This window comes from Sceloporus occidentalis, unplaced genomic scaffold (assembly GCF_023333645.1).
Source record: "Sceloporus occidentalis isolate IW3139 unplaced genomic scaffold, rSceOcc1.0.p SCAF_144, whole genome shotgun sequence".
Classification (NCBI taxonomy): domain Eukaryota; kingdom Metazoa; phylum Chordata; class Lepidosauria; order Squamata; family Phrynosomatidae; genus Sceloporus; species Sceloporus occidentalis.
This window is the reverse complement of record NW_028317124.1, coordinates 2198091-2224904: the sequence shown is the minus strand read 5'-3', so window position 1 is coordinate 2224904 and position 26814 is coordinate 2198091. Positions and strand designations below refer to the sequence as shown.

Below are 26814 nucleotides of genomic sequence, written 5' to 3'. Positions count from 1 at the left end.
AAAAGCTTTCTGATTTTTTTTTTTTTGTATGTTATTGGGCCACTAAGATGGACTTGCCCCCCTTAAAAAAAGGGTCTTCAATGACCCAGAATCCCCCAGCTCGTGAAACGGGAGAAATAAGCGGGACCGCCGGGCCCCCCGGACAGTTATTTTTATGCGCTTTAGGATATTTGTTGTACTTGTTTGTGGTTTTTCTGTGTTTTCTGAGTACTTTTAATAGATCCAAAGATGGAAAGTACTGTATGATGTCATAGAACTTGAACCGATGTTGGAATCGCTGACATGACGGAAACCGTTCCAAATTATTTTTCTATTTATGATCGTTTTTACATGTTTTCGCTCTGTAAATAAAAATATATATAAATAAAGAAGTTTGCCTTAAAGGTTGAAAGGGTTAATTACGGTAATTTCATGAACTCCAGTTGGAGACAGCTTTGGGGTAACATTTACCATGTCATTATGTGGCAATATGACATCATAGGCATACCTGGGAAAATGTGGGCCATCCCTGCGGGACGCAGCCAGGACTGCCCTGGCTGATTTGGGATTGTCAGCTACTATGGTAGAGCTATACAGCCCAGTAATACACAAGGAAGGTATTTTTTGGCCTGGGGTCACACATAGTTGAGATGACATCACTGATTTGCATGCCTCCCAACTGTCCTGTTTTGCTAGGGTTGCCAACTTTCTTACCAAAAAATACCAGCCATGCTAATTTGCATAATTAATTATATATGCATGACATCACAGAAACATAATGTGCACCTACCCCCCCAATATTTCCTGTCACAGAAACATTTTTTGGGGGGTAGGTGCACATTATGTTTCTGTGACAGGAAATATTTTTTTTTGGGGGGGGGGTAGGTGCACATTATATTTCCAGAAACATAATGTGCCCCTACCCCCCCAATATTTCCTGTCACAGAAACATAATGTGCACCTACCTTCCCCCCAATATTTCCTGTCACAGAAACATAATGTGCACTTACCCCCCCAATATTTCCTGTCACAGAAACATAATGTGCACCCCCCCAATATTTCCTGTCACAGAAACATAATGTGCACCCCCCCAATATTTCCTGTCACAGAAACATAATGTGCACCTACCCCCCCAATATTTCCTGTCACAGAAACATAATGTGCACCCCCCAATATTTCCTGTCACAGAAACATAATGTGCACCCCCCCAATATTTCCTGTCACAGAAACATAATGTGCACCCCCCCAATATTTCCTGTCACAGAAACATAATGTGCACCCCCCCAATATTTCCTGTCACAGAAACATAATGTCCACCCCCCCAATATTTCCTGTCACAGAAACATAATGTGCACCCCCCCAATATTTCCTGTCACAGAAACATAATGTGCACCTACCTCCCCCCCCAATATTTCCTGTCACAGAAACATAATGTGCACCCCCCCAATATTTCCTGTCACAGAAACATAATGTGCACCCCCCCAATATTTCCTGTCACAGAAACATAATGTGCACCTACCACAGTTCAGTTTTATCAGTGCAGGCAGGAGTAGGGACATAAGGCTTGCCACAGACTCCAGAGCGCTGGGGGAAGTGACGTCATGAAATGAAACATCACTTCCCCCCAGCGCTCAGCCTCCGCCAATCACGCCGTCGCGGCGCTAAAGACACAGCGGCGGGAGGGGGAGCGCTCTAATGGGTGCTCCCCCTCCTGCCAATCACCCTGCCGGTCTGCCCATTGCATTGCCGGTATTTTTAATGTACCGATACCGGCAGGGTGCTCTAAATTGCCCTTCTACCGCCTTTCAGGACAGAGGTATTTGGGGGGGGTAGAAGTTGGGTGATCAGGAACCCCACGGGGGGCGGCTGCTCCTTTTCATGAAGGATTCACTGGGCAGTGAGCAGTACAACCCAACACACCCGACATCCACTGGCGGCTACAAAGCGTTTCTGAGAGTATTTTTCCTCCTCTGGTCACAAAATGGAATTTATTTGAAATCATTTTCCGAAACTTCCCCTGACGGTACCCCCTCCCCCCCCCCAACCTGTGTCCTAAAGGTGTATAGATTAATATCAGCTTTAACCCCTCCATACGTATACACCGCGAGAACAGCCATTTTCACTTCCCGTTCTCGGCGTCTACGTGATTATTCCTCCCCATTACGTTATCGCCATACCTTTCTAAATGAGCGGACCATGAGACTCTTTAACTATTAACCCTTTAATAGCCTGTCATACAGATCCTACGCTGAATGCAGTAACCGAATGGCTCTAATGCCGGCCCTCGAGAACCTTGACTTATCATTATTCAGAGATACACGAAATTGAGTCACCTGAATTCAAGCAGGGAAATCAGCCATAACATACTGGGGGCAAAAGCACCAATCAGGAATCTTATATATGATTACAGCAGGGGGAGCATAGGAAGAAGTCAACTGGAGACTGTGTGACCCTGGAGAATCTGCCCCTTCACCTTGAGACTGGGGCAACAAGCCTGAGACTGGGGCAAAACATCCCCTGAGAGTTCTCTGGTATGGGGTTCCCGCCACCTGTGGTTAAGGTGGTGAGTGGAACCGGCAGCATTTATAAGTTAATGAGACGAACGGTTCCCCTTTAAATATCTTCGCCGTCTTCAGGTAAAAGAGTAACTTTTGTTTATAAAAACGAGAGGATTCATCATTTTCTCTGTTTTCTCCCGAAATGCGATGCACGTTTTCTGTAACTCGGATTACGGTGTTTCCAGAAGCCGCCATCGATCTTCCTTTCCTTCCTGCAGATCGAAAGCCTTTAATCCCTCATCACATCCTCAGCAGACGGCGAGGGCGTAATACACATTTCTGCAGGTCGTGTCATTCGCAGCTTTTCTCTCCTTGCTGCGCCATGTACCCTTTCAGTGCCCACCAGGCCAAATGAGAGAGTGGCAGATCAATGGAACAGCCACCCAGCAGAAGTGGTAGAGGGTAATACATTGAGGGGATTTAAACATGCATGGGATAGGCATATGGCTCCTGAAGCTAAGATGAGACCAACGACTAATTAAGGTTTGAGTCTTTACTGCAGGAGAAGCTGGCAGACTAGACGGGGGCCAAACGGGGTCGATCTGCTGGAGAATTCTATTTTTCTAGGGTAAGGGCATTTTAGGGGAATGCAAACTGGGAAGCCCGGAATTTTCCAGAACTTTATTGACTAAAGAAGCATTAACTCCATTCATCTATTTCCCTCTTATTCCTCCCCAGGGCTTAATGTTGTCTAACCCGAGTACAGCCAACATATTCCTCAGCGTCGTACAATGGAGTTAATGCAGTCATTAGTTCATGTCAGCTGGGGAGCTAGGAAAAGGGAGCCTCAATTATTATAAAAATAATGAAAATAAATAATAATAAAAAAATGTTGAGTTGACTTTCCCTTTAAATGACCATACCAGTAGAACCCCCACTACAAAGCTCTACGCTTGCGCACAGAACTTTTTTTTTTCCCTCCGTCTTCCTTAACTGTCAATCAAGCGCATCCCATTCCAAGAACGCGCGAGCCACGAACGTCTTTTGCGTCAGAAGGGGGCGAGGCCTGGGAAAATGATTGACATCTTCGTTGTAAAACCAGGGTCGAGACGCCCTGCTCATTGTCTCTCTGAGACCAGGCCACGCCTCCATCAGCAGCCACTGATGTGGGAGGAGCGTCCGCCAAACCCTCTCCTCCTTCCAAACCGACAAAAAAATGGCTTGACGTAAAAGGCGAAGACATGGGCGGTGCCTAAAGATTTGACTGACAAGCATATAGACCTATCCGCTCCCGTCCTGGTTTCACCTCTGCCAATGGAGCCAAAAGCTTCCCTCAGAGGGGCGGGGCCAGGAGCTCTGGCGAGGCTGAGGTTGGCCGCTTGCGTGCGCGGCGGGGGTCTGCGAGGAGCTTTCGGCGACAGGAAAATAAAAACAACACAAATAATAATTGAAATATTTTCCGTAATAAGAGCGTTATAGCGGCAGCGTCTCCGCCTGGCTTTCCTGTATGAGCGGGGTCTTCCCCCATCCTCCATTTTGAATCGGGGTCGTTGTTGCATCCCCAGCCGTAGGCCTCACCGGACCGACTATCCCGCCTGCAACGCGGCCTAGACAGGGGGGTTAAAGCAGTAGGTCCCTCCATCGGCCGCAGTCCCCGGGCCGGCTCCTCACCATCGGCCTCTCACCCCGGGGTGGACAGGAGAGGCCCCCCAGCTAGCGGACCTTCTCACCTCAGCCCCCCCATCCAGGTAACGACTACCCCGGCCTGGGGCCTAGCACTCTCCACTCACCCTGCAATACTTATAACACCCCACTAACTTCTCCGTGCATGGCTGCAGACGCCCTCTTCCTAATCATCTCATCACTCTCATCCCAACCACTACATACAGAGACACTTCTATTAGAGTGCAAGCTCTGTTGCCCAGCACTCACGTTTAGCAAAAAACACTTTACACCCAAAATAATTTTCTTGCTGAAGAATAGCTTCTGTGAAGCAACAGTATGATTCCCCCATATACTCCTTCCCAGCATAATCCCAACAATCCAAAAAGGCAAAAAGTTATGAAACTTTACTAAAGCCTTATGTCATCTTCACAGCTCATACATGCATACATATACACACTATATGTATATATAAACGTATATTCACACTATATATGTAACATATGTACACACACTATATATATATATATATCTCCATATATACTCATGATTTTCTATGGGATAAACAATAATTTGAAATATAATTTTTTATATAAATTTTAATATAAAGTGTGTATGTGTATATATATATATATATATATATATATATATATATATATATGTATACATATATTCAGTCATAATATATATACATACACACACACGCAAATAAATATACATTTGTATATACACACATTATATATATATATATATATATATATATATATATGTATATATTTGTGTGTATGTATGTATATTTGTGTGTGTATGTATATATATTATGACTGAATATGTGTGTGTATATATATATATATGTATTTATATATACTGCTGTGTAAGGTGTTGATGGCTGACCATATAGTGAAAGCTATATGAGCACGGTTTTAAGCCCCCATCCTTCCTGATTATAACTTGTATCTCCCCTCCCCCAGCAGTGTTTACATTCTTAGTCCCCCCCTCCCCCCCTGGTTTGTGGCCCTTACTGCCAGTAAATGTAAAGACGCCGAGCTTTTGTTTTCCTCGTTGAGATGTTTTTACGAACTCCGATCATCAGTCTGTAAAGCTCTTTATTTATTTTGTTGCTTGTCTTTGTGCAGCTGGCTAGTTTCTGTAGCTGGCGTGGGAAGGGTTAAATCAATGCTGGTGCTCCATGCTGAAAGTTTGGTGTGATAAGCTTGTTGCCCGTTAACCCATTGCTCCCCGCCTTGACTCTATATGGGGTTTTGTGTCATGTATTTGGCGATGCTGACGTTACATATTTAACAATATATTGTCTTAGTTTTTAGTACAAAAGAAAAGGGACTGGAGATGTTACCAGACGGAGTGTTTTCTGGGGAGCGCTGAGGTCTTTTCATGCGTTATTTCCCCCGAGTAATACGGTCAAAGATTTTTTTTTAATATTGTATCCAAAGTTTGGGGTCACTCAGCTGGTTTCATGGAAAACAAGGAAGTCTCTGGCTGTAACATAATTACAAAAGGGTTTTCTAACCATCAATTAGCCTTTTAAGCTTAAACTTGGATCAGCGAACACAACGTGCCATTGGAGCACAGGAGTGATGGGAGTGATAAAGGGCCATTGGAGCACAGGGGTGATGGGAGTGATAAAGGGCCATTGGAGCACAGGAGTGATGGGAGTGATAAAGGGCCATTGGAACGCAGGAGTGATGGGAGTGATAAAGGGCCATTGGGACACAGGAGTGATGGGAGTGATAAAGGGCCATTGGCGCACAGGAGTGATGGGAGTGATAAAGGGCCATTGGGACACAGGAGTGATGGGAGTGATAAAGGGCCACTGGAACACAGGAGTGATGGGAGTGATAAAGGGCCACTGGAACACAGGAGTGATGGGAGTGATAAAGGGCCATTGGAACGCAGGAGTGATGGGAGTGATAAAGGGTCTCTGTACGCCTATGAAGAGATTCCATTAAAAATCAGACGTTTCCAGCTACAATAGTTATTTACAACATTAACCCCGTCTGCGCTGGATTTCTGATCCATTTCATGTTGTAATGGGCAAAAATCACTGATCAAAAACAAGGAAATTTCTAAGTGACCCCAAACTTTTGGGCAGTATGGTGTGTTACAGAATATGACTGGGTATTTATTCTGTTCGTGTGCGCGCCGTGTAAAAACATATATATTGTATGCGAGTCGGACCCTCTGTACCGTAATGTATGAGTTGGTGTCAGTGTGTTGGTTCTGGTTGTCAGAGCTGAGTGTAGGGACTGTAAGAAGAATTACAGGAATTATTAAAGAGGTCGCTCTCTGAGACTGGAAGAGCGCAGGTTTCATAGACGACAAAGGAAGGGATTCTTCACAGTGAGGACAATTAAGGTATGGAATCCACTTCCAAAGGAGGTAGTGTTATCCAATACATTAGATGCCTTCAAAAGGGGCCTCGATATTTTCTTAGAAAGGCACGATATACAGGGGTATAAATAGAATTAATATTTTAGAGCTTCTGGATCCAAGGAGAAATCCGATTGCCTCTTGGAGTCAAGAAGGAATTTTTTCCCCTGATGGCAGAATTGGATGGAGCTTAATTAGGGGTTTTTTTTTTTTTTTTGCCTTCTTTTGGATCAAGAATAGGAAGGTTTGGTAGAAGGGTTGAACTTGATGGACTTAGGTCTTTCTTCAACCTTATGAACTATGTAACTATTAGCACTATATAAATATACGATAATTCTGATAAAATGCTTTTCAATGGCTTTTCCTAGAAGCACTGGAGTTAGAGATGCCGTTACACGTAGAAAATAAACCCTTGGTTACGCTCGCTGGTTATTGTTAAAGAAACCTTAGCAGATCTGTCATTCTCTCCCTTTATCTGTTAAAAACTTAAAGGAATTTTGGGACAATTAAGTTTTTTTCCAAGCAAAATAAACAGAACCAAAGGAAAGTTTTTTTAGTGGGCTAAAGAATGACTCCTGGGGAAGGGTTTGGCCGTTTGCTGCGTTCTGAAGAGTAGGTGGAACGGCAGCTTGAAGAGCTGCTTGCGTGTACCTTTTTAGCGCGTGTTTCCGCCGTGTGTTTATCTCTTCAGATGTTTCTGGAGCCGCCAGGAGTTTTTGGAGCTGTGTTGTTCGCTGTTGATTGATCGCAGCGTTGGAGGGTGCGTTCGGCCCGTCCAGGCTGCCTATTTACCTCAACCTATATTTGGTCCTCATCTATGGTGTGTTGCCTGCTCGTTACCGGGTCCCCCCTGACTAAGGGATGTGTGTGTGTGTGTGTGTGTGTGTATATGTGTGTGTATAATATATATGTATATGTGTGTGTTGCCTGCTCGTTACCCGGGTCCCCCCTGACTAAGGGATGTGTGTGTGTGTGTATATATATATATATATATATATATATATATATATATATGTGTGTGTGTATGTATATGGTGTGTTGCCCGCTCGTTCCCGGGTTCCCCTGACTGTATACACGTGGAAGCCGTGGTGTCTCCTCCGCGTAGCTTTGGTACCGGGAGAAACTCTTCCTAAAACTGCACCTCTGGCCACCCGCTGATGTCCAAGATAAAAGATCTCAAAAATGCTTGCTAAATATCACTAAGATCACTAAAAAGGCCGTCATCTTGTTCATCGATGGGGAAGTTTTTTTACTCCTTTTGGGCGCCCGTCCGGGATAGCGTTCTGTGTTTGCCGCAGTCTGATTTCTGCGCAGGCTCAGAGCGGCTGGCGGTGTTTTACATCAAAGCGCGGAACGGGGCAGTCATTTCTTCCATTAATACCTAGGAGAGAAAATGTGAAAATAAAGGATTTCACCATAACCTGTAACCAGTGTGCCAGAATTTTTTTTTGTTTTTTTTAAACTCTCTTCATTATGAAGGGCCAACGCTGGCGGGTCTCTCCGGTTAGGCTCAGCCGGCCTCTCAACAGGTGAGAAGACTATACTATACATTATACAGGGCCTGCCGCTCGACCTTCATAATGTATAGCGAAGACTAGGAGCTAGCACTCCAACTCAGTCTTTAGTGGCTAAATCCCGGTGTTTGAGGCAACCCCCCCCCCGTATTCATATAAAACGCACAGATATGTCAGGATTCAGGTTGTAGCTTTTCTAGGAGCCCTTCTTCTCTGACTTATGACATAAACCATACGACCAACACAAATCTAAACGGCACAATCCCGCGCTCTGATCTATAACGCCGTTCAGTATTCCCAGCCCTAATGCCTTCATTCTCTAACCCCAATCCTATTACAGCAGCCATCATCTACTGGGCCCTTTCTTCCCTCCCTGAGCCTGGAAGCTGCTGCTGTGTGTTGTGTGCCGTATAATGTTGTGTGATGGCAATATGGCGGCCGTAGGTAGCTGTGGCATCCAACAACTATATAGGTAGCTGCCAGCCAGAAAAAAAAATAATACGTCTCCCGAGATCATTTCTATTGTGTTGGATGTTCTCACCAAACCGCGCGAGCAATAAAGTGAGTAACACCAGGATTTTGTCACCTAAAGACTGAGTTGGAGTGCTAGCTCCTAGGCTTCGCTATACATTATGAAGGTCGAGCGCCAGGGAGAGCTTGGCTGGCCCTGTATAATGTATCGTAGAGTCCACTCACCTGTTGAATGGCCTTACTGGATGTTTCAGTTAACTTACTTTTTCTAAAGCTCTTATGCAAATGCCCCCTTTAATTCCGCAGTGATGCACAATGATCTGTACCTTACCGTTCGCAAGTTTGGGCTCGCTTACAAATTTCCTTACAAATTTCCTTGTTTTGTCCATGTGAAATGGATCAGAAACCCAGCGCAGTTGTAAATGACTATTGTAGCTGAACATTTTTTAATGGAATCTCTAGACTTATAGAGGCCCTTTATCACTCCCATCACTCCTGTGTTCCAATCCTCCTTTCACTCCCATCACTCCTGTGTTCCAATCCTCCTTTCACTCCCATCACTCCTGTGTTCCAATCCTCCTTTCACTCCCATCACTCCTGTGTTCCAATGGTCCTTTATCACTCCCATCACTCCTGTGTTCCAATGGCCCTTTATCACTCCCGTCACTCCTGTGTTCCAATGGCCCTTTATCACTCCCATCACTCCTGCATTCCAATGGCCCTTTATCACTCCCATCACTCCTGCGTTCCAATGGCCCTTTATCACTCCCATCACTCCTGCGTTCCAATGGCCCTTTATCACTCCCATCACTCCTGCGTTCCTATGGCCCTTTATCACTCCCATCACTCCTGGGTTCCAGTGGCTCATTGATGGTTAGAAAACCCATGTGCAATTATGTTACAGAGAGAAATTTCCTTGTTTTCCATAAAAACAGCTCATTGACCCCAAACTTTTTTTCTTCTTGGGCTTAACGTTACCCAAAAGTCCTGACGTAGAGGGAAGTTAATGAAGTTGATGGCCCGGTCGCACAGACGTTGTTAATGATATTGGAGCCGTTTTATACCCGGGCCCTCTTTACATTATTATTGGAATTACAATGGAATGGTAGTGTGTGTGTGTGTATGTATGTGTATGTATATGTTTGTGTGTGTATATATATATATATATATATATAATTTTTTTTTTTTTTACCAAAGTACGTGTTAATTGACTATTTACTACACCCTGCGTTACTTTATGGAACCTGGGAAATAAATGCAATGACAATAATTCATTATTCTCGCCACTTTTGTCTTTAAAATTCAGATAAGACGTGGACCGGATTCTTTCAGCGAGCGCTGCCAGCATGTCCTCCATCCTACCCTTCACCCCGCCTGTCGTAAAGCGCCTTTTGGGGTGGAAGAAATCGGCCAGCGGTACCGGCGGAGCGGGCGGCGGCGAACAGAACGGTCAGGAAGAAAAATGGTGCGAGAAAGCCGTAAAAAGCTTGGTGAAAAAGCTGAAGAAAACAGGCCAGTTAGACGAGCTCGAGAAAGCCATCACTACGCAGAACTGCAACACGAAATGCGTGACCATCCCGAGGTACGTGTCTGGGCTTTAATAGTGGCTGATGGTGTCGCCCAAAACATAATTAAAGCCTTTTTTTTTTTTTCTTTAATCACTCAACAAAATTAACCCCAGTGTTCCAAGTGACGCCTGGCATCTGTGAAGCACGTAGACGACTCTGACATCATAGCCGCAAAATGCGTTCTGCTTTGTTCCGCACCCATAATGTGTGTGAAGTGTATTCTTTAAATGTTGACTTTTTTTTTTTTTTTTTGGTTCAGGGGTCCTAATTAACAATCATTTTACTTTATAATTTCCTTGGTCAACACGTCAGTGTTAACTGTGAACTCGTGGTCTGGTTGCCGTGTGGGTATCCGGCTGTTGTTCATCGGTGTGTTTGGACCAGGTTATCGCTCGCGGGTATTTCCGAGGGCTTTGCGTTTTATTTGGCGTGATCCCGTGTAGCTTACGCGTGTTCCGAAGACCAGCGATTGTGTCTCGCGCATACGAGAGGAGCGCGTGTAGGCGACACGGCTCGATTTCTCCTTCCTCGTGTAACTGGCGTTAATAGTGAGTACTAATACTTTAAAATGACCGTTACTTTCGCACAGAGATAAACACCGAATTGTAATATTTATGCTTAGTAAGAGAACATACTAAGGACAGGATAATGTCTGGTTCTGGCCCTTTTAATGACCCGCTGTCCCTGACGTTGCGTCTGGACGATGTAGTTTCAGAGGATGAACCCCTTTGCTGTGCAGGAAACTCCCATCCCTGAGGTATGTGTTACTCGCCTCGATGCCAAACGCTCTGAATCACGCGTGTGTATGCAGGTATACACCTTATTATTATTATTATTATTATCTTATTTATATAGCGCCAACAATTTACGCAGCGCTTCATACAATCCTCACCTCCCTGTTTTAAGGGACTTGTTGTTAGGGGGTTAGATGCATAGAACACAAAGAAATAGAAGAATTGACTCAATGGCTTAACGTTACCCAAAAGTCCTGACGTAGAGGGAAGTTAATGAAGTTGATGGCCCGGTCGCACAGACGTTGTTAATGATATCGGAGACGTTTTATATTACATTATTATTATGTATGCATCGGTTCATCGCTTGTAGTTTTGTCAGAGCCTTTAAATGTAGGGACTGGAAGGAGCGCCGTGGGAATGGCCAGCACTTTATAAATAAGAGAGTTATACTTATGTTCCACATCCGAGGTTAGGACTGCACCCCGTCAGTGATTAATACCCCGTGGTGGGGTTTTTTGTCAGAGGGAGAACATCTCTACACTTACTAACCAAACTATAAACCTTAATCAGTCGTTGGTCTCGTCTTAGATTCAGGAGCCGTATGTCCGTCCCATGCATGTTTAAATCCCCTCGCTGTATTACCCTCTACCACTTCTGCTGGGAGGCTGATCCACTTATCTGCCCCCCCACAGTGAAACGTCCTTGCTTCCTGACCCTCTAGTTTTAGATGATGTCCTCATTCTCTACAAGTACAACTTCTGAAAGGCAGAGCAAACACATTATTATAAGCAGCAGCAGCACACCATCATACTAAAGTCAGAGAAGAAAGAACATAATAATAATAAAAAAATATATATATATATATATACTACTAGTGTCTGGTATGGCAACTTTCTATATGAAATATATATATATTTAAAATCCCCCTTTTAAATAGAAATACACTAAGTTGATGGTTTTGGTGTTTTCGGGCGTCTGTTGGTTTTCCCCGCCCGTGACGTACGCCGGTCCTTTCGTTCTCGGTTTCCTGATTTATAGGTAATCCCGAATAATGGCGGTTAATCCGTTAAATGAATATAACGGGCAAAAAAATACAACTAAGGCAGCGCGAGTGCGGCAATCGCTTTCATTCGGCATCTGGCCTGTAAATGAAGTCTTATTTACCGTCTCCGCTTGTATTGCGGGTCGGGTAATCACGTCTATTAAACGATCTTTTGTGGCTGCGCAAATATTTGAAAATAAATAACAAGCAATTTAAAATATAAAACCAGATGATTTTCACAAAATTTCAGTGCTTTATGCGCCGTTTTGTGTCGTGATGTCAGAGGCATAAAAATAAACCAGCAATAGTTTTTTTGCTAACAGCGGCTAGAAATCAAAGGGAAGCGTGCGTGCGCGTGTGTAACCATACCGGTTTAATGGGCCAACGTTCCGTTTTTAGGACTAGTGTTTCCGGTTTTTGACCCATACACTGCAACAAATCCAGCTTTTGGCATTCGTTCTGTTTATTGCTTTCGACTTAATGAAGGGAGACGGATTCTCCAGAAAGCTTATCGTAAAATTAAATGTCATAAAGAAAAGATTAGAGTGGAATCGTACGTTGTTTATCCACTGGTACAGATGCTAAAAATGATGTGTGTCTGTGTGTGTATATATATATGTGTATGTATGTGTGCTGTAAAATGCAGCAGTGCGGTAAATTCATTATACAGATTTTGCCATGATTTTCCACTGAACTTTTTAAACACACATAGCTCAAGCTATTCATTTTATTGGAAGAATGTAATGGTTAAAATGTAGTGGATCTTCTTAAAATACTGGAACATTGGAACACAGGAGTGATAAAGGGCCATTGGAACACAGGAGTGATGGGAGTGATAAAGGGCCATTGGAACATGGGAGTGATAAAGGGCCATTGGAACACAGGAGTGATGGGAGTGATAAAGGGCCATTGGAACGCAGGAGTGATGGGAGTGATAAAGGGCCATTGGAACGCAGGAGTGATGGGAGTGATAAAGGGCGATTGGAGGGCAGGAGTGATGGGAGTGATAAAGGGCCATTGGAACGCAGGAGTGATAGGAGTAATAAAGGGCCATTGGAACGCAGGAGTGATGGGAGTGATAAAAGGCCATTGTGGCACAGGAGTGATGGGAGTGATAAAGGGCCTCTGTACGCCTATGAAGAGATTCCATGAAAAATCAGCCGTTTCCAGCTACAATAGTCATTTACAACATTAACCCCGTCTGCGCTGGATTTCTGATCCATTTCATGTTATTTTAATGGACAACTCCCCCCACCCCCCAACAAGGACCTTTCTGAACAGTAGTGTGTGTGAAATACGGAATCTGTATTATAGAATAAGGGGCATCACTGGGGCTGAAACCAGAATTGAATCGATACTGAAAGCCGCCATCCAGAAGCGACGTCACATCTGCCCCTGCTAATGTCATGCGGTGCTGATTTCCCATGATCCCTCAGTGCTTACCGTGATGGAGTCCCGCCGTCCGTCCGCTTTCCGTGCGTTACATTGTTTAAGCAAACTGCGCCTAGACGTCGGGATCGTGGCTCGTCGGTTGTAGCCCAGACTGCTTGTTTTTTTTTCTGTCTAGATTTTTTAAAGAGCTAAACTTTATTGGTTTTTATAGCGCCATCATACTGTGCAGCGCTGCACAGCGGATCATACATATCTAGGGTTATTTTAAAATACATGGGTGCAATGTAATAAAAAACCCCTAGTTTCGCAGTTTGTCACAGTGTATCGCCGAAGCTGCCAGGATTTGTCCCGGTGGCTACAGTGTTACAGACGGCTCCTCCGCTATAAACACCTGAGCCGGGATCTCATCGTACGACGGGCCCCGTTGTGCTCTGACGTACCGGTTGCTTTCCGGTAGCCCCTGTGAAGTAATTTACCCGCCGTCCCTCTACCGCCACGCCCTGTAGGAGATGTCGCCGACCCGCGTGGATGTTTAGGACGGGGCTGCGTTGGGCAGGGTTGCTGTTGGGCAGTTTTTCGGATCCTAAAGCCCCCGGGGTAGACCTTGCGGTGGAGATTGGCGCGGGGTACTGGAATTTTGCTGTCGTCGTGTTCGTTGGGATCCTCCATGAGCACGCAACCTTCTAAAGCGACGTCTGTGTGTTAGGGGGGATCTGATGATCGGGTATAATCGGCGTTGGATTCTCCTTGCGCGTCACGCTTTATTTAAAGTTTATAAGGAACCGGCCGCTGCGGTTCATCGTCGTGTTTTTGTGATATGTATAACCCCCCCCCCCCGCTTTAAACACACGTGTAGCGAAGCCTGCCTTTTGCCAGCGTGTTCTTCACATGCCTTTTTGTAACCCCATGTTGTGTGTACGCCGGCCCCTCTCTGCGGCCGGCCGGCTCCATGCGATCACGGTTCTGTTCCAGCATTACCATAGCTTATCCAGGTCACATGTTCCATTATAAACTGCTTCCTTTACACCGACGATGCCGCTCTTTGAGTCCTACCTGTGAAGGAAGTCACCTGTCCGTTTTATTTTTTTACCCCCCCCTCCCCCCCGTGTTTTACATCATGGTGTATCAAATAACCATGCTTCCATATTCACATCAATTTTTTGTTTTTTTTTTTCGATTTATGCACAGCACTTGCTCTGAAATATGGGGACTGAGTACATCAAATACCATAGATCAGTGGGATACCACAGGCCTTTACAGCTACTCTGAACAAACCAGGTGAATATTCTGCACTCTGTCGCATTATAGAGCTCTGGGGGTGCGGGGGGAGACGTTTTATTTCAGGGGGGGGGTTTGGCGGATGCTTCAGCGAGACAACCTTTCATTCTCAGGATGCCTCTTCTAAAACTAATTGGCTCGATGTTCAAATCGTCTGCCAGCGTTTATAAATAAAGCTGATTGATAACTTTTTTTATTTCTAGCTGATGTTTTGACCAAAGAAATTTCTTTTTCTTTCTTTTCTCTCTTTCTCTCGTTAACGTAATACGTAAAAAATATACTCGTTATCAGCACGAAAACGCCCATTCGCTATATCTTTTATTAATCGAGGGGTAACAGCGTTACATTTCCCCCGACACGCTCCATTCCTGGAAAACTTTCCCGGTTTGTGTTAAGTCTTTGTCCTCATCTCACAACCATTTACATCTGCATTTGTGTTATTATACATCTGCAGCTGGGCTCCGTGATAGAACAGTTAGTTAATGCGGGGGTTTTAACCTTTTTTTTTTTAAATATTTTTTTTTTCCCCTCATGCTTTCTTAATCACGCCTCGTGGCTGATAGCGCGCTAAAAAAAAAAAACACTTTTAGTTTAAATTAAAAAAAAAAAAAAATAACAAACAAACAAAGCATCCAGGTGAGATTAGTTAAAAAGGGGGGGGCTGAGATTTTTTTTAAATTCATTTTTTTTTTCTTCCTGTTGGTGACGAGGGCCGCTGCTGCGATATACTCCAGGCTTTGCGATTTAATGTTTGTGTTCTTGCTTCCCTCGCTTGCTTCTGTATTCTGTTTCTTGAATGTCGCTGCAGTCTTTGTGTTTGCATGACAGCCTTATAGCGGCTATTGCTGCCGTCTCTCCGTACGCTCCGTACGACCTGATCTGCCGCAGAACATCTTCTTTGAATTTTTCCTCATTATGCTTCCTTTCTCAACTAATTTTCTTCTAGCAGGTGCTGTGTGGCGGGATTGCTTGTGTGCTTTGGGTTGGGGGAAAAGCTTTGCTTTTTTGTTTTGTTTTTATTTCTATTTTTTTTTTTCCGTGACTTGTAATTTTCTCTTTCTCCTTCTCGCTTCAATGTCTGTGTCCTGTTTACCTGGCGGGTAATATTTCAGCAAGCCACCTTTTTTTTTATTTATTTTTTTTTTTTATTTTATTTATTTTAAATCCGAATTCTTCTGCTGTCCAGGTCTCTTGACGGCCGCCTCCAAGTGTCCCACCGCAAAGGCTTGCCTCACGTTATTTACTGCCGGCTGTGGCGCTGGCCCGACCTTCACAGTCACCACGAGCTGAAAGCCATCGAAAATTGTGAATATGCTTTTAACCTTAAAAAGGATGAGGTCTGTGTGAACCCGTATCACTACCAGAGAGTGGAGACCCCAGGTAAGCCGGCTTCCACGGGCAAGGACATGGGGGGGGGATATGTTTAAAAAGTGGTCTTGGTGTGGAAACTGGTCTTGTTACCATAGCGACCACAGGAATAGGATTGGTATACTCTGTTGATTGCTATTGTAGCATTCCATACACTGCAGCGCTATGTTTCGAGTAAATCTACCATTATTGGCATTTTTTTTGAAGCATCGTGTGTCTGTCATGTTACAGCTTTCTTAACTAGAAAATACGTGTTTTTTCCACTTTCTGGGAGCCGAGAGCTCTGTCGGAGTGCCTCATCCACTAAAGTCCGAGTGGGCAGGAGCGATTTCCACTTACTGGAGTCCATGCATCACCAGGGGGGCTGTCAGTGGCAAATTTCTACGCAAGAAGGGCTCGCCCTGCCTCATGTTAAATCAGTGAGATTTCTTTAGTCTCCCTGCGCATTGAAATATGCATAATACAGGGAAGCTGCAACCACAATTCTCCTGCAAACTCCGCTGACACCCCCACACCCCTTAGTGAATAAGCCCCATAGTGGCAGTGAACTTCTCTCTCTTCTCCCTCCGTTCTCACAACGGCTGCCTGAGCCGATCAAAAATAATTAGCAGCTTACGGTAAGAGATCATTGGGTGGTGGGATAATCGTGCGTATCTTTAACACCACGAGGGTATTAAACATGCACGGGGTAGACACATGGCTCCTGAATCTAAGACGAGACCAACGACTGATTAAGGTTTGAGTCTTTACAGCAGGAGAAACGGCGACTAGAAGGGGGCCGAATGGGACAGACACACGCCTGCGCGGTGCGCACGTACCGCGGCATCACAGACTATCAATAAGGATTTTTTATTAAGGAGCCTTTTAAATTATACTCGCTTTTTGCAGAAACGTTAACCCCTTAATGACCTTTGCCGGTTCAAAAAATTAAATAAGCTTAGAAAGTGATCAACAATCACTTTCTTCGCTTAAACGGCGTTACTGTAATGCCTCGATGTCGAGGCATTCAGCAAGGCCGAGATCGGCATCGGGGGCCATGTCTGGCCCCTCCCCGGGGCGTCAACAGCCGCCATACATTGTATGGCGGCGGACGCCCGATTTAAAAGCGTTTAGGAGGCGATCAACGATCACCTCCTAAACTAAAATGGTGTCGCTGGAATGCCTCGATCAGGAGGCATCCAGCGACACCAAACACTTACCTGGGGATGGACTGTGACCGCTCCGGAGAGCGGTCACAGCCGCAGCTGCCCTGTAAAAAAAACCAATCAAGTTTTAGAAGTTCGCTAGACGGTCTCCAGACCCTCTAGAGAACTCTGGCTCCACTTGCAGGTTGAATACAGGTACTGCATTCAACCATGCAAGTCAATGGAGCCCAGCTTTCTAATCACAATGTGATTAGTAAAATATTCAAAAAATAAAAAAATGTGCTAACATTTAAAAATAATTATGCAGTGATGTCACTTGATGAACCATCCAGTACCAGCAAAATGTGTAAAAAAAATAAATAAATATATATATAAAAAAAATTAAAAAAATAAAGTATTATTTTGAGCAAGTGCTAAAATTTCTCAAAAATCTCAACAAAGAGTCAAAATAAAAGCACTTCAAATACCCAACGGGTGTCTAACATAAAAAAAAAAAATGGCTGATGGGGTAAATTGGAGTGGCCTAGCTCAGTACAGACTGACCAAAATGGAGAAAAAAAAGCGCACTTTCCAAATGTGACATTTTAAATCTCAAACAACACGACAAACCCATGCATGTCGGGTATCACTGCACTCAGGAGATGTTCCTGAACACACATTGGGGTGTTGTTTGACAGTGGCATATACCAGGACCTGTATATCTATAACTAAAGTACAATTTGTGTGAAAAAAAATAAAAAAAATTACTATTACAAAGTTTGACAAAGTGTAGTTGTATAATTGGTGCATGAAGGGTTAAAATAACAGCACTTGGAATACCCTGGGGTGTCTAGTTTTCAAAAATATATGGTTTGAATGGGTTAAATTGAGTTAACCGGCTTTAAAGATTTTCCAAAGAGGAGATGGAGGCAGAATGACCGGATTTGTTAAAAAAGGTTTGGAAATCATAAAACGCTGCTTGTACTTATTGCCCTATAACTTACAAAAAACAGCAAAAAAACATAAAAACATTGGGTATTTCTAAACTCAGGACAAGTAGTAGAATCTATTTAGCTAGTTTTTTTACTTGCTTTTTTAGGTGAGTAAAATATTTTTCCAATAAGTCATAAAATGTTTTTTTTCAATTTTTCACCGTGTTTTTTTGTTTTTTAATAGTAAATAAGATATGATCAAAATAATGGTATCTGAAGAAAGCCCATCTTGTCTTGAAAAAGGCAATATATAACTTGTGTGGGTACACTGAATGGGTGAGGAGAAAATTACAGCTGAACACAAGCACCACAAAAGTGTTAAAGCAGCCTCGGTCCCACAGGGTACAAAAAGAAAAAATGAGCCCGGTCCTTAAGGGGTTAAAGGCAAATAATCTTAAAATACTTTTTAATTCTTTTTAAACATTTAAACAGTCTTTGGATGGACTCTCTGAATTAGACATTCGTTCATTAAATAGTCTGTTGATTCTCTTCAGGGTGAAATAGATGTCTGTGTTTAACCCCTAGAGTGCTGGATACATTAGGATATAGGCAGTGGGCTCTGTCAGCTAGCTACTTGTCCCTTATGTAGCTGCAGGCCGAGAGGCAATCGCCTACAAGTCCCCGGCAGTGTAGCGGAGCCCACCGAGGTTTCCCCGGGGTGAAGTACAAGCGTGGAACGTAAATGTAATCCATAAAAAAAAAAAAAAGTACTTGGATGTGCGTCAGAACGTCAGGTGGAGTATCCCTGATCTGAAGTGCTTGGGAGCGGAAGTATTTTGGGTACCGGCTCGGTCTCCTCGCCTCTGTCCGCTCCGTTGTTCGGGCTTCCCTGTCCATGAAAGGGAGCGGAGGTGCTTTGGGAATCGCTTTCGGACAGCGAGGAGAATCCTGAACAGCAGAGCGGACGGCAGTGGCTGGGAATTGTGGATAAGGGATACTCGGCCTGCGGTTTGTGAAAAGTAAACGCAAGTGAAGAGAGTGAAGCACCGCCTGCGAATATTACTCGGCTGCACCCGTCATTTCGTTGCGTTTAGTGTAAGTCTGTAATGGTTTTCATTCATTCACCATTGCTGTTCTTTAAATCGGGTTTGTTTCAGACCGTATATTGCGAGTTGCGCACGTAATGTTTTGAAGCGTATTTCTGATTCTTTTCGTCTCTCCCGCTTTTTAGTTCTACCCCCCGTACTGGTGCCGCGACATACAGAGATCTTGACGGAGTTGCCCCCTCTTGATGACTACACGCATTCCATTCCGGAGAACACTAACTTCCCCGCAGGGATCGAGCCCCGAAGCAGCTATATACCTGGTAACGATACAGCTTAACGCTACGGGGGCCGACGCATTCATCCGCCATACCGCGCGCCTATGTTATTGACTATATTTAAATCTGATTTTGGTCTGGGTGCCAAATTTGGATCATTTGGGATCTGGAGGTTTGAAAAAAAATGGCCACGAATTACTCGGTGATTAGTAATTTCTGCAGTAATTTTCCCCCTTTAGTGATTAAACTTAATTTAGTTATATTTCAACTCCTTGACTTCATTATACATTATGAAGGGCCAGCCCTAGCAAGCTTCTGCTGCAAGAGGAGCTTGGCTGCCCCGAGTAAAGTACGGTTTGTCATTCTCACCCATTGAAATATACATTATACAGGGCCAGCTCAGCCCTTCCTAGTGATGTCCCTTAACGATGAATAGTAAAGTAGGCTTAATAAAACATCACAAATGTATTGTAGAAGCAAAATATCCAACCTCATGTATTTTGCAGCCACCGGTCTCTACCGATACGAACGGTGAATTTCACTTCTGTTCTCAGAATCTGCATCACTTTGTCCCCATAAGGAATGCTGGTTCTGATACTAAATATCCGCAAAACAATAAAAAGATACTGTATATTGGTATATATATAATATTATATTATATTTTTCCATAGAAACGCCACCTCCTGGATACATAAGTGAAGATGGAGAAACAAGCGACCAGCAAATTAACCAAAGCATGGATACAGGTAACCGCTTTCCTTTTATGTTCCCTAATTATTCACTCGCAAATTACTGATCGACCGCTGCAATTTACTCTACAGTTTAACCCCTTAACGACAATTGCCGGTCCTGGCACGACACGGAAAAGCATGTGCTTTACGACAATTGACGTGCCAGGACCGGCACGTCTTTAAACGGGTGCAGAAAGCGATCTGTTTTCGCTTTCTGCACCCCAAAAACGTTGCTGAATGCCTCGACCTCGAGGCATTCAGCAACGCCGCGATCTTTGTATGGCGGCGGACGCCCGTTTTAAAAGCGTTTAGGAGGCGATCAACGATCGCCTCCTAAACTTAAATGGTGTCGCTGGAATGCCTCAATCAGGAGGCATCCAGCGACACCAAACACTTACCTTTCGATGGGCTGTGACCGCTCCGGAGAGTGGTCACAGCCGCAGCTCCCGATGATCTTCGCCGTCAAGCAAGATGGCCGCTGCCCTGTAACAGGAACCAACAAATTTTAAAAGTTCGCTAGATGGTCCAGACCATCTAGAGAACTTTGGCTCCACTTGCAGGTTGAATACAGGTACTGCATTCACCATGCAAGTCAATGGAACCCAGCTTTCTAATCACAGTGTGATTAGTAAAAATAAATTAAAAAATAAAATAAAATTAATAATAATTAGAAAAAAAATAGTAAAAAACTAGTAAAATGTAAAAATCATTTCCCACTGATGTCACTATCAGGGGAACCTCCAAGTTGAAAAAAAATGTTAAATTTTTTTTTTTTAAAAAGACAAAAAAAAAATATATATAAAAAATATATTTTTGTGAGCAAGTCCTAAAATTAGCATATTAGCTTAAAACAATTCTCGCATGGAAAGAGTTAAAATACTGGCATATTAAATGCCCGTGGGGTGTCTACTTTTAAAAAAGGTATGATTTGATGGGGTAAATTGAATTGGCCGGGTTCAACAACGTCCCAATTAACACCGGGGGAAGGATGGCCACACATCTAATTTCCAATTAGAAAAATGCACACGTACCAAATGTGGCCTTTTAGTTCCCACAAAAATGACAAACCCATGCATGTGGGGTATCACTGCACTCAGGAGATGTTGCTGAACACATATTGGGGTGTCGTGTGACAGCGGCATATACCAGGCGCTGTAAATTCATACATAAAGTAGGTGTGTGTGGGAAAAATACACACACAAAAATACTACTGCAAACTTTGAAAACATGCTGGTGGTAAAATGTGTGCATGCAAAGAGTTAAAATACCAGCATTTAAAATACCCTGGGGTATCTAGTTTTGAAAAATATATGGTTTTGTTGGGCACACTGAAATGGCCCGGCTCAAAGATGTACCAAATAGGGCATGGGCAGTGGATCCCAAATGCCAAAGTTCAACATTGAGAAATGCGCATGTCCCAAATGTGGCCCTTTTGCCCCCAAACGGCCAGGCAAAATCATTCATGTGAGGTATCGCTGTACTCAGGAGATGTTGCTGAACACATATTGGGGTGTTTTGTGATAGTGACATAAACGAGAACCTTTTAATTCATACCTGAAGTAAAATGTGTGACAAAACAAATGCAAAAAAATGACTACCACAAAGTTTGACAAAGACTGGTGGTAGATATGGTGCATGGAAAGAGTTAAAATACTAGCATTTGAAATACCCAGGGCTGTCTAGTTTTCAAAAATATATGACTTGATGGGGTAAATTGCATTGGCCGGCTTCAAAGATACCCGAAATGGCACATGGGGGGAAGAATTACCAGATTTGGAAAAAATGGCTTTGAAATAGCAAAACGCTACCTGTACTTATTGCCCCATAATGGGTAGAAAAAAGCAAAAAAACATAAAAACATTGGGTATTTCTAAACTCAGGACAAATAGTAGAATCCATTTAGCAGGTTTTTTCATTACCTTTTATAGATGAGTAAAAGATTTTTCAACTAAAAGTTAGAAACAGTCATTTTTTTCTAAATTTTTCACCATATTTTATACTTTTTTTAATAGTAAATAATATGATACAATCAAAACAATGTCATCTAAAGAAAGCCCTTCTTGTCCTGAAAAAAACAATATCTAATGTGTGTGGGTTCAGTAAACGGGAAAGAAGAAAATTACAGCTAAACACAAGCCGCGCAGAAATGTTAAAAAGGCCATTGTCACGAAGGGTACAAAAAGTAAAATCAGCCTTTGTCACGAAGGGGTTAAACGTTTGGGGTCACTTGGGAATGTCCTTGTTTTTGAAAGATTAGCGAATTTTGGCAATTAAAATAACATGAAATGGATCCAGCGCAGACGGGGTTAATGCTGTGAATGATTATTGTAGCTGGAAACGGCGGATTTTTAATGGAATCTCTTCATAGGCGTACAGAGGCCCTTTATCACTCCCATCACTCCTGTGTGCCAATGGCCCTTTATCACTCCCATCACTCCTGTGTGCCAATGGCCCTTTATCACTCCCATCACTCTTGTGTGCCAATGGCCCTTTATCACCCCTGTGTACCAAGGGCCCTTTATCACTCCCATCACTCCTGCGTTCCAAGGGCCCTTTATCACTCCCATCACTCCTGCGTTCCAATGGCCCTTTATCACTCCTGTGTACCAAGGGTCCTTTATCACTCCCATCACTCCTGTGTACCAAGGGCCCTTTATCACTCCCATCACTCCTGTGTACCAAGGGCCCTTTATCACTCCCATCACTCCTGGGTTCCTATGGCCCTTTATCACTCCCATCACTCCTGCGTTCCTATGGCCCTTTATCACTCCCATCACTCCTGCGTTCCTATGGCCCTTTATCACTCCCATCACTCCTGTGTCCCAATGGCATGTTGTGTTTGCTGATTCAAGTTTAAGTTTAAAAGAATAATTGATGGTTAGAAACCCCTTTTTTGGAATTGTTACAGCTAGAAAACAGCTGAGTGACCGCTAACTTGCTACCACCCCTGGAAGGGCTCCTGGGTAGGCATATGCAAAAAAATTCACATTTTTGCCTCTATATTCACTTTATATATGGGTCCTTTAGGGCAAATGCCCAGCTGTACTAGATAGCCTTTAGACAAAACCTAAACGGGACTCGTCGGCATGCGCTTGGATACTGGCTAATTGCTTTAGACTTGGGCCGGTACTCGGCTGACCCTAAAGCTACCGAAGTGTGGTTGACGGAGCGCACATGGCAATCATTGACTAGTTAGCCTGTTGGGGGTTTAACTAGTCAATGTTGGACGACTGCTTGAATCTCATTGCCATCTGATGGCAAGAAAGTTTCCAAACGTAACATTTCACTTTTACCTTTTGGTAGTAAAATGGCTCGTGCCGCCGTTCCATGTGTGACAACAAGTCACCTCCGCATAATCTGATGCAACGAGGCTTTAACCGCCAATACTTCGTGTACATCTTACCGCAGGCCACGGCTTGTCTATTTAACCCCTTCTTTTCATGATACGCAGGGTCTCCAGCGGAGCTTTCTCCCAGCACGCTATCTCCAGTCAACCACGGACTCGGTAAGAACATCGTCCTCCTGCGTTACTTCTAGGCGTACATAACAAGCGTGTTCGTAATCATCATAATCTCCAGGAGAGTCGGTGCTTTAATTTGAATTTGTGTTCATACGTATGAAACGATACTTGAAAACAAATATGTAAATTAAAAAAAAAAAAAAAAGGGGGGCAATAATTGGAAAAAACGTAATTTTTCTTAGGGTTTATTCCCAAATCTTTTTAATGTCATTGCTTTCAATGCTGCCCCCACGGTCACAAAGCAACATTGTTTTGAGGACAGGGCCAGGAAAAGTCAGGTTTCTTTAAACGTTACTGCTGGCCCCCCGGCCTTTTGATTTAGTTTATAAAGAAATACGTTTTTCTAAATATGTCTATTGCACAAAAAAACGAATCTCTGCGAGTCCCAATAATAGACGTTAAATGAAAACACAGGCTTTATATTAAAATGCGTGACGGAACGTTTTTCTCTTGTAGATCTGCAGCCTGTTACGTATTCCGAGCCTGCGTTTTGGTGCTCGATAGCATATTATGAACTGAACCAGCGAGTGGGAGAAACCTTCCACGCCTCGCAGCCTTCCCTCACCGTGGACGGATTTACAGACCCATCCAATTCAGAGAGATTCTGCCTAGGTTTACTTTCCAACGTCAACCGCAACGCCACGGTGGAAATGACCCGACGTCATATAGGTATACCGTTGGGTTGTGGAGTGATGAGATTTAATGTACCCAAGCATTTTGTCCGAGTTAATTGTTTTCCCGATTGTTTGTTTTTGTTGTTGTTGCGTGTGTAGGAAGAGGAGTCCGGTTGTATTACATCGGAGGAGAGGTTTTCGCAGAGTGCCTGAGCGATAGCGCTATTTTTGTTCAGAGTCCAAATTGTAACCAGCGGTATGGTTGGCATCCGGCGACTGTCTGCAAGATCCCACCAGGTCAGTGCACCGCCACGTACCGAGAGCGCCGTCTCGCTTGCACCATAACCAGATGTGTAGCTGGTCCCCGGGCATTTACACGTTTCCTCAATGTACTTCTGGAACAGTTTTTGCTGCAGATATGCTGTATGACAAGCTCTCTCACCACTAATTGCATGTTTTCCTACTTCAGGGACGGTCTAATGTCCCTGAAACCCCTAATATAGCAGACTGCGTAGTATCGTGCGAGTACCCTCCGTGAGTACTTTAATATATTAAATGGAAATGAAATGAAAGCACTCACCCGAAGCAGAATTTGCAGGCTTCCTCCACGATCTGACATTTCTTGCCACTGATGGTTGTTTAAAGTTGTGGCAGGAAAGTGCCCCCATTTAAATCAATGGGGAGAGTTTACACCTGCACATTGGGGTCTGAAAAGACCCCCCCACACGCAGCGTTTAGGTCTGGATCTGACTGCAGGTGAGTACATCATGCGCGTTCTGCATGTACTGCATGGCGTTTAGAGAGAGGGGGCAAATTCTTTTGGAGGGATTCTGCAGAATTCCCCCTGAGCATTTGCCAAATGGGCCACACAAAAATGTAAAGGGGCCGCGCTGCTAAAGTGCATATGATGGCTGGAGTGTTACTTTAATCTGTATTTCAGGTCCTTCTTTACTTCCCATCATTTTCCGGGTTCTCTCTACCGTTTCTGATATCGTCAGGTTCACAACCCCAGGACTTTGCAGTAATGTGTGATACGCGTCTTAATCTTATCCTAAGGCCTATGGTTGTGCCTCTAACTCTTGCTTCGCTATTAATTGCAAGCTACTGACGCTGGTCGGCTCCTCCAGCGAGAAGGGCTGAACTGGCCCTGTATAATGCATAATTCAATGTGTATTGAGACTGAAAGAAATCCCACTAATTTAGCTATACACTATACAGGGCAAGCCGTGTGTGTGTGTGTGTACACACACACACACACACACACACACCTCTCAACTGTCAACTCAACTACTCTCTTTAGTGAATAAACTCCATTATTCTCACCTAGGCATGCAATTTCTAAAAGCTAAGGTACTTTTATTCCTTGAAATATATCCTAGAACCAACACAATAATTGTGTGCTTTTCCACGTGTTTGCCGTAGGCTGCAACCTGAAGATTTTTAACAACCAGGAGTTTGCCGGCCTCCTCGCTCAGTCTGTGAACCAAGGCTTCGAAGCGGTTTACCAGTTAACCAGAATGTGCACCATCAGAATGAGCTTCGTCAAAGGCTGGGGCGCCGAATATAGGTAACGACAACCTTCACGCTGACGCACGCCAAGTGCGGCAGATCTGAGCCAGTCGGCAGCTACCGTTCCCCTGGCTCTGTGTGTTGTTTGAGATTGAAGTCCTGTTGGCGTTTGCAAAGGCGCAAAAAGCCTGCACTCACGATCTTATTTCCAAAAGCTCTTTGGCTTTAGTAACAAATGCGCTCTGCCTCCTGCGCCCTGCCTCCTGCGCCCTGCCTCCTGCGCCCTGCCTCCTGCGCCCTGCCTCCTGCGCCCTGCCTCCTGCGCCCTGCGCCCTGCCTCCTGCGCCCTGCCTCCTGCGCCCTGCCTCCTGCGCCCTGCCTCCTGCGCCCTGCCTCCTGCGCCCTGCCTCCTGCGCCCTGCCTCCTGCGCCCTGCCTCCTGCCTCCTGCGCCCTGCCTCCTGCGCTCTGCCTCCTGCGCCCTGCCTCCTGCGCCCTGCCTCCTGCGCCCTGCCTCCTGCGCCCTGCCTCCTGCGCCCTGCCTCCTGCGCTCTCACTGGCTGCTCGGTTAATGACGTTTTTTTTTTTGTTTGTTTGTTTTTTATTCTATTCCCCCAGGCGGCAGACGGTTACAAGCACTCCTTGCTGGATCGAGCTTCACCTGAACGGACCTCTGCAATGGTTGGACAAAGTGTTGACTCAGATGGGTTCTCCCTCAGTCCGCTGCTCGAGCATGTCCTAATGACACCCCCCTTCCCTTTAATGTATAGCCTACGGGTTAAATCCGAAATCCGAGCTACAGACTTGTACAGCTTGTCTGTCGTAGTATTTCGTGTGTGGTCCCCATGAACTGTTTACAATCCAAATGAAAGCGAAAACGGCACTTGAGGTCCCATCAACTAAAGCACCTTGTTGGATGACGTTTCTGATACAAAAGTAGATGAAATCGTAGTGTAAAAAAAATAAATAAAAAATGACTCCTTGCTGGGGAAGCGACGTTTTAATGGTGTATTACCGGGCGTGCGATCGAGTGTCCAAACGGTTTAACAATAACATGGGTGCTTCGTATGTACGTGTCCCGTAACGTCGTCCCGTTATTCCACAGCAGCCTTCCAGCCGGAGACTCCCATGATGCTCTAGTAGCCATCGGCATCCCCGGAGTCGTAGTCGG

At 44.4% G+C, this 26814-nt stretch overlaps 1 protein-coding gene across 6 annotated transcripts; it reads left to right on the top strand.

Moving 5' to 3' along the window:
• The first annotated feature begins 9858 nt into the window (after positions 1 to 9858).
• LOC149280898 (SMAD family member 2-like) lies at positions 9859 to 26385 on the top strand. Of its 6 annotated transcripts, XM_089499996.1 has the most exons (10): positions 9859 to 10094; positions 14437 to 14526; positions 15713 to 15906; positions 19182 to 19316; positions 19943 to 20017; positions 23454 to 23507; positions 23979 to 24191; positions 24296 to 24433; positions 25559 to 25703; positions 26262 to 26385. In XM_089499996.1, exons 1-10 carry the CDS (start codon positions 9859 to 9861, stop codon positions 26383 to 26385), a joined length of 1404 nt encoding a protein of 467 aa, XP_089356122.1. The 6 variants fall into 6 exon arrangements, with proteins under 6 accessions (XP_089356122.1, XP_089356123.1, XP_089356124.1 ...); XM_089499997.1 differs by lacking the exon at positions 14437 to 14526; XM_089499998.1 differs by lacking the exon at positions 14437 to 14526 and having other exon boundaries at positions 19943 to 20023; positions 23463 to 23507.
• The last annotated feature ends 429 nt before the right edge of the window (positions 26386 to 26814 follow it).

Excerpts from the sequence above, each read along its gene's own strand:
- LOC149280898 (XM_089499996.1), top strand. The coding sequence starts at position 9,859 with ATGTCCTCCATCCTACCCTTCACCCCGCCTGTCGTAAAGCGCCTTTTG. Across the intron at positions 14,527-15,712 it reads AGCTACTCTGAACAAACCAG|GTCTCTTGACGGCCGCCTCC; the intron begins GTGAATATTCTG and ends TCTGCTGTCCAG. Across the intron at positions 20,018-23,453 it reads TAACCAAAGCATGGATACAG|GGTCTCCAGCGGAGCTTTCT; the intron begins GTAACCGCTTTC and ends CATGATACGCAG.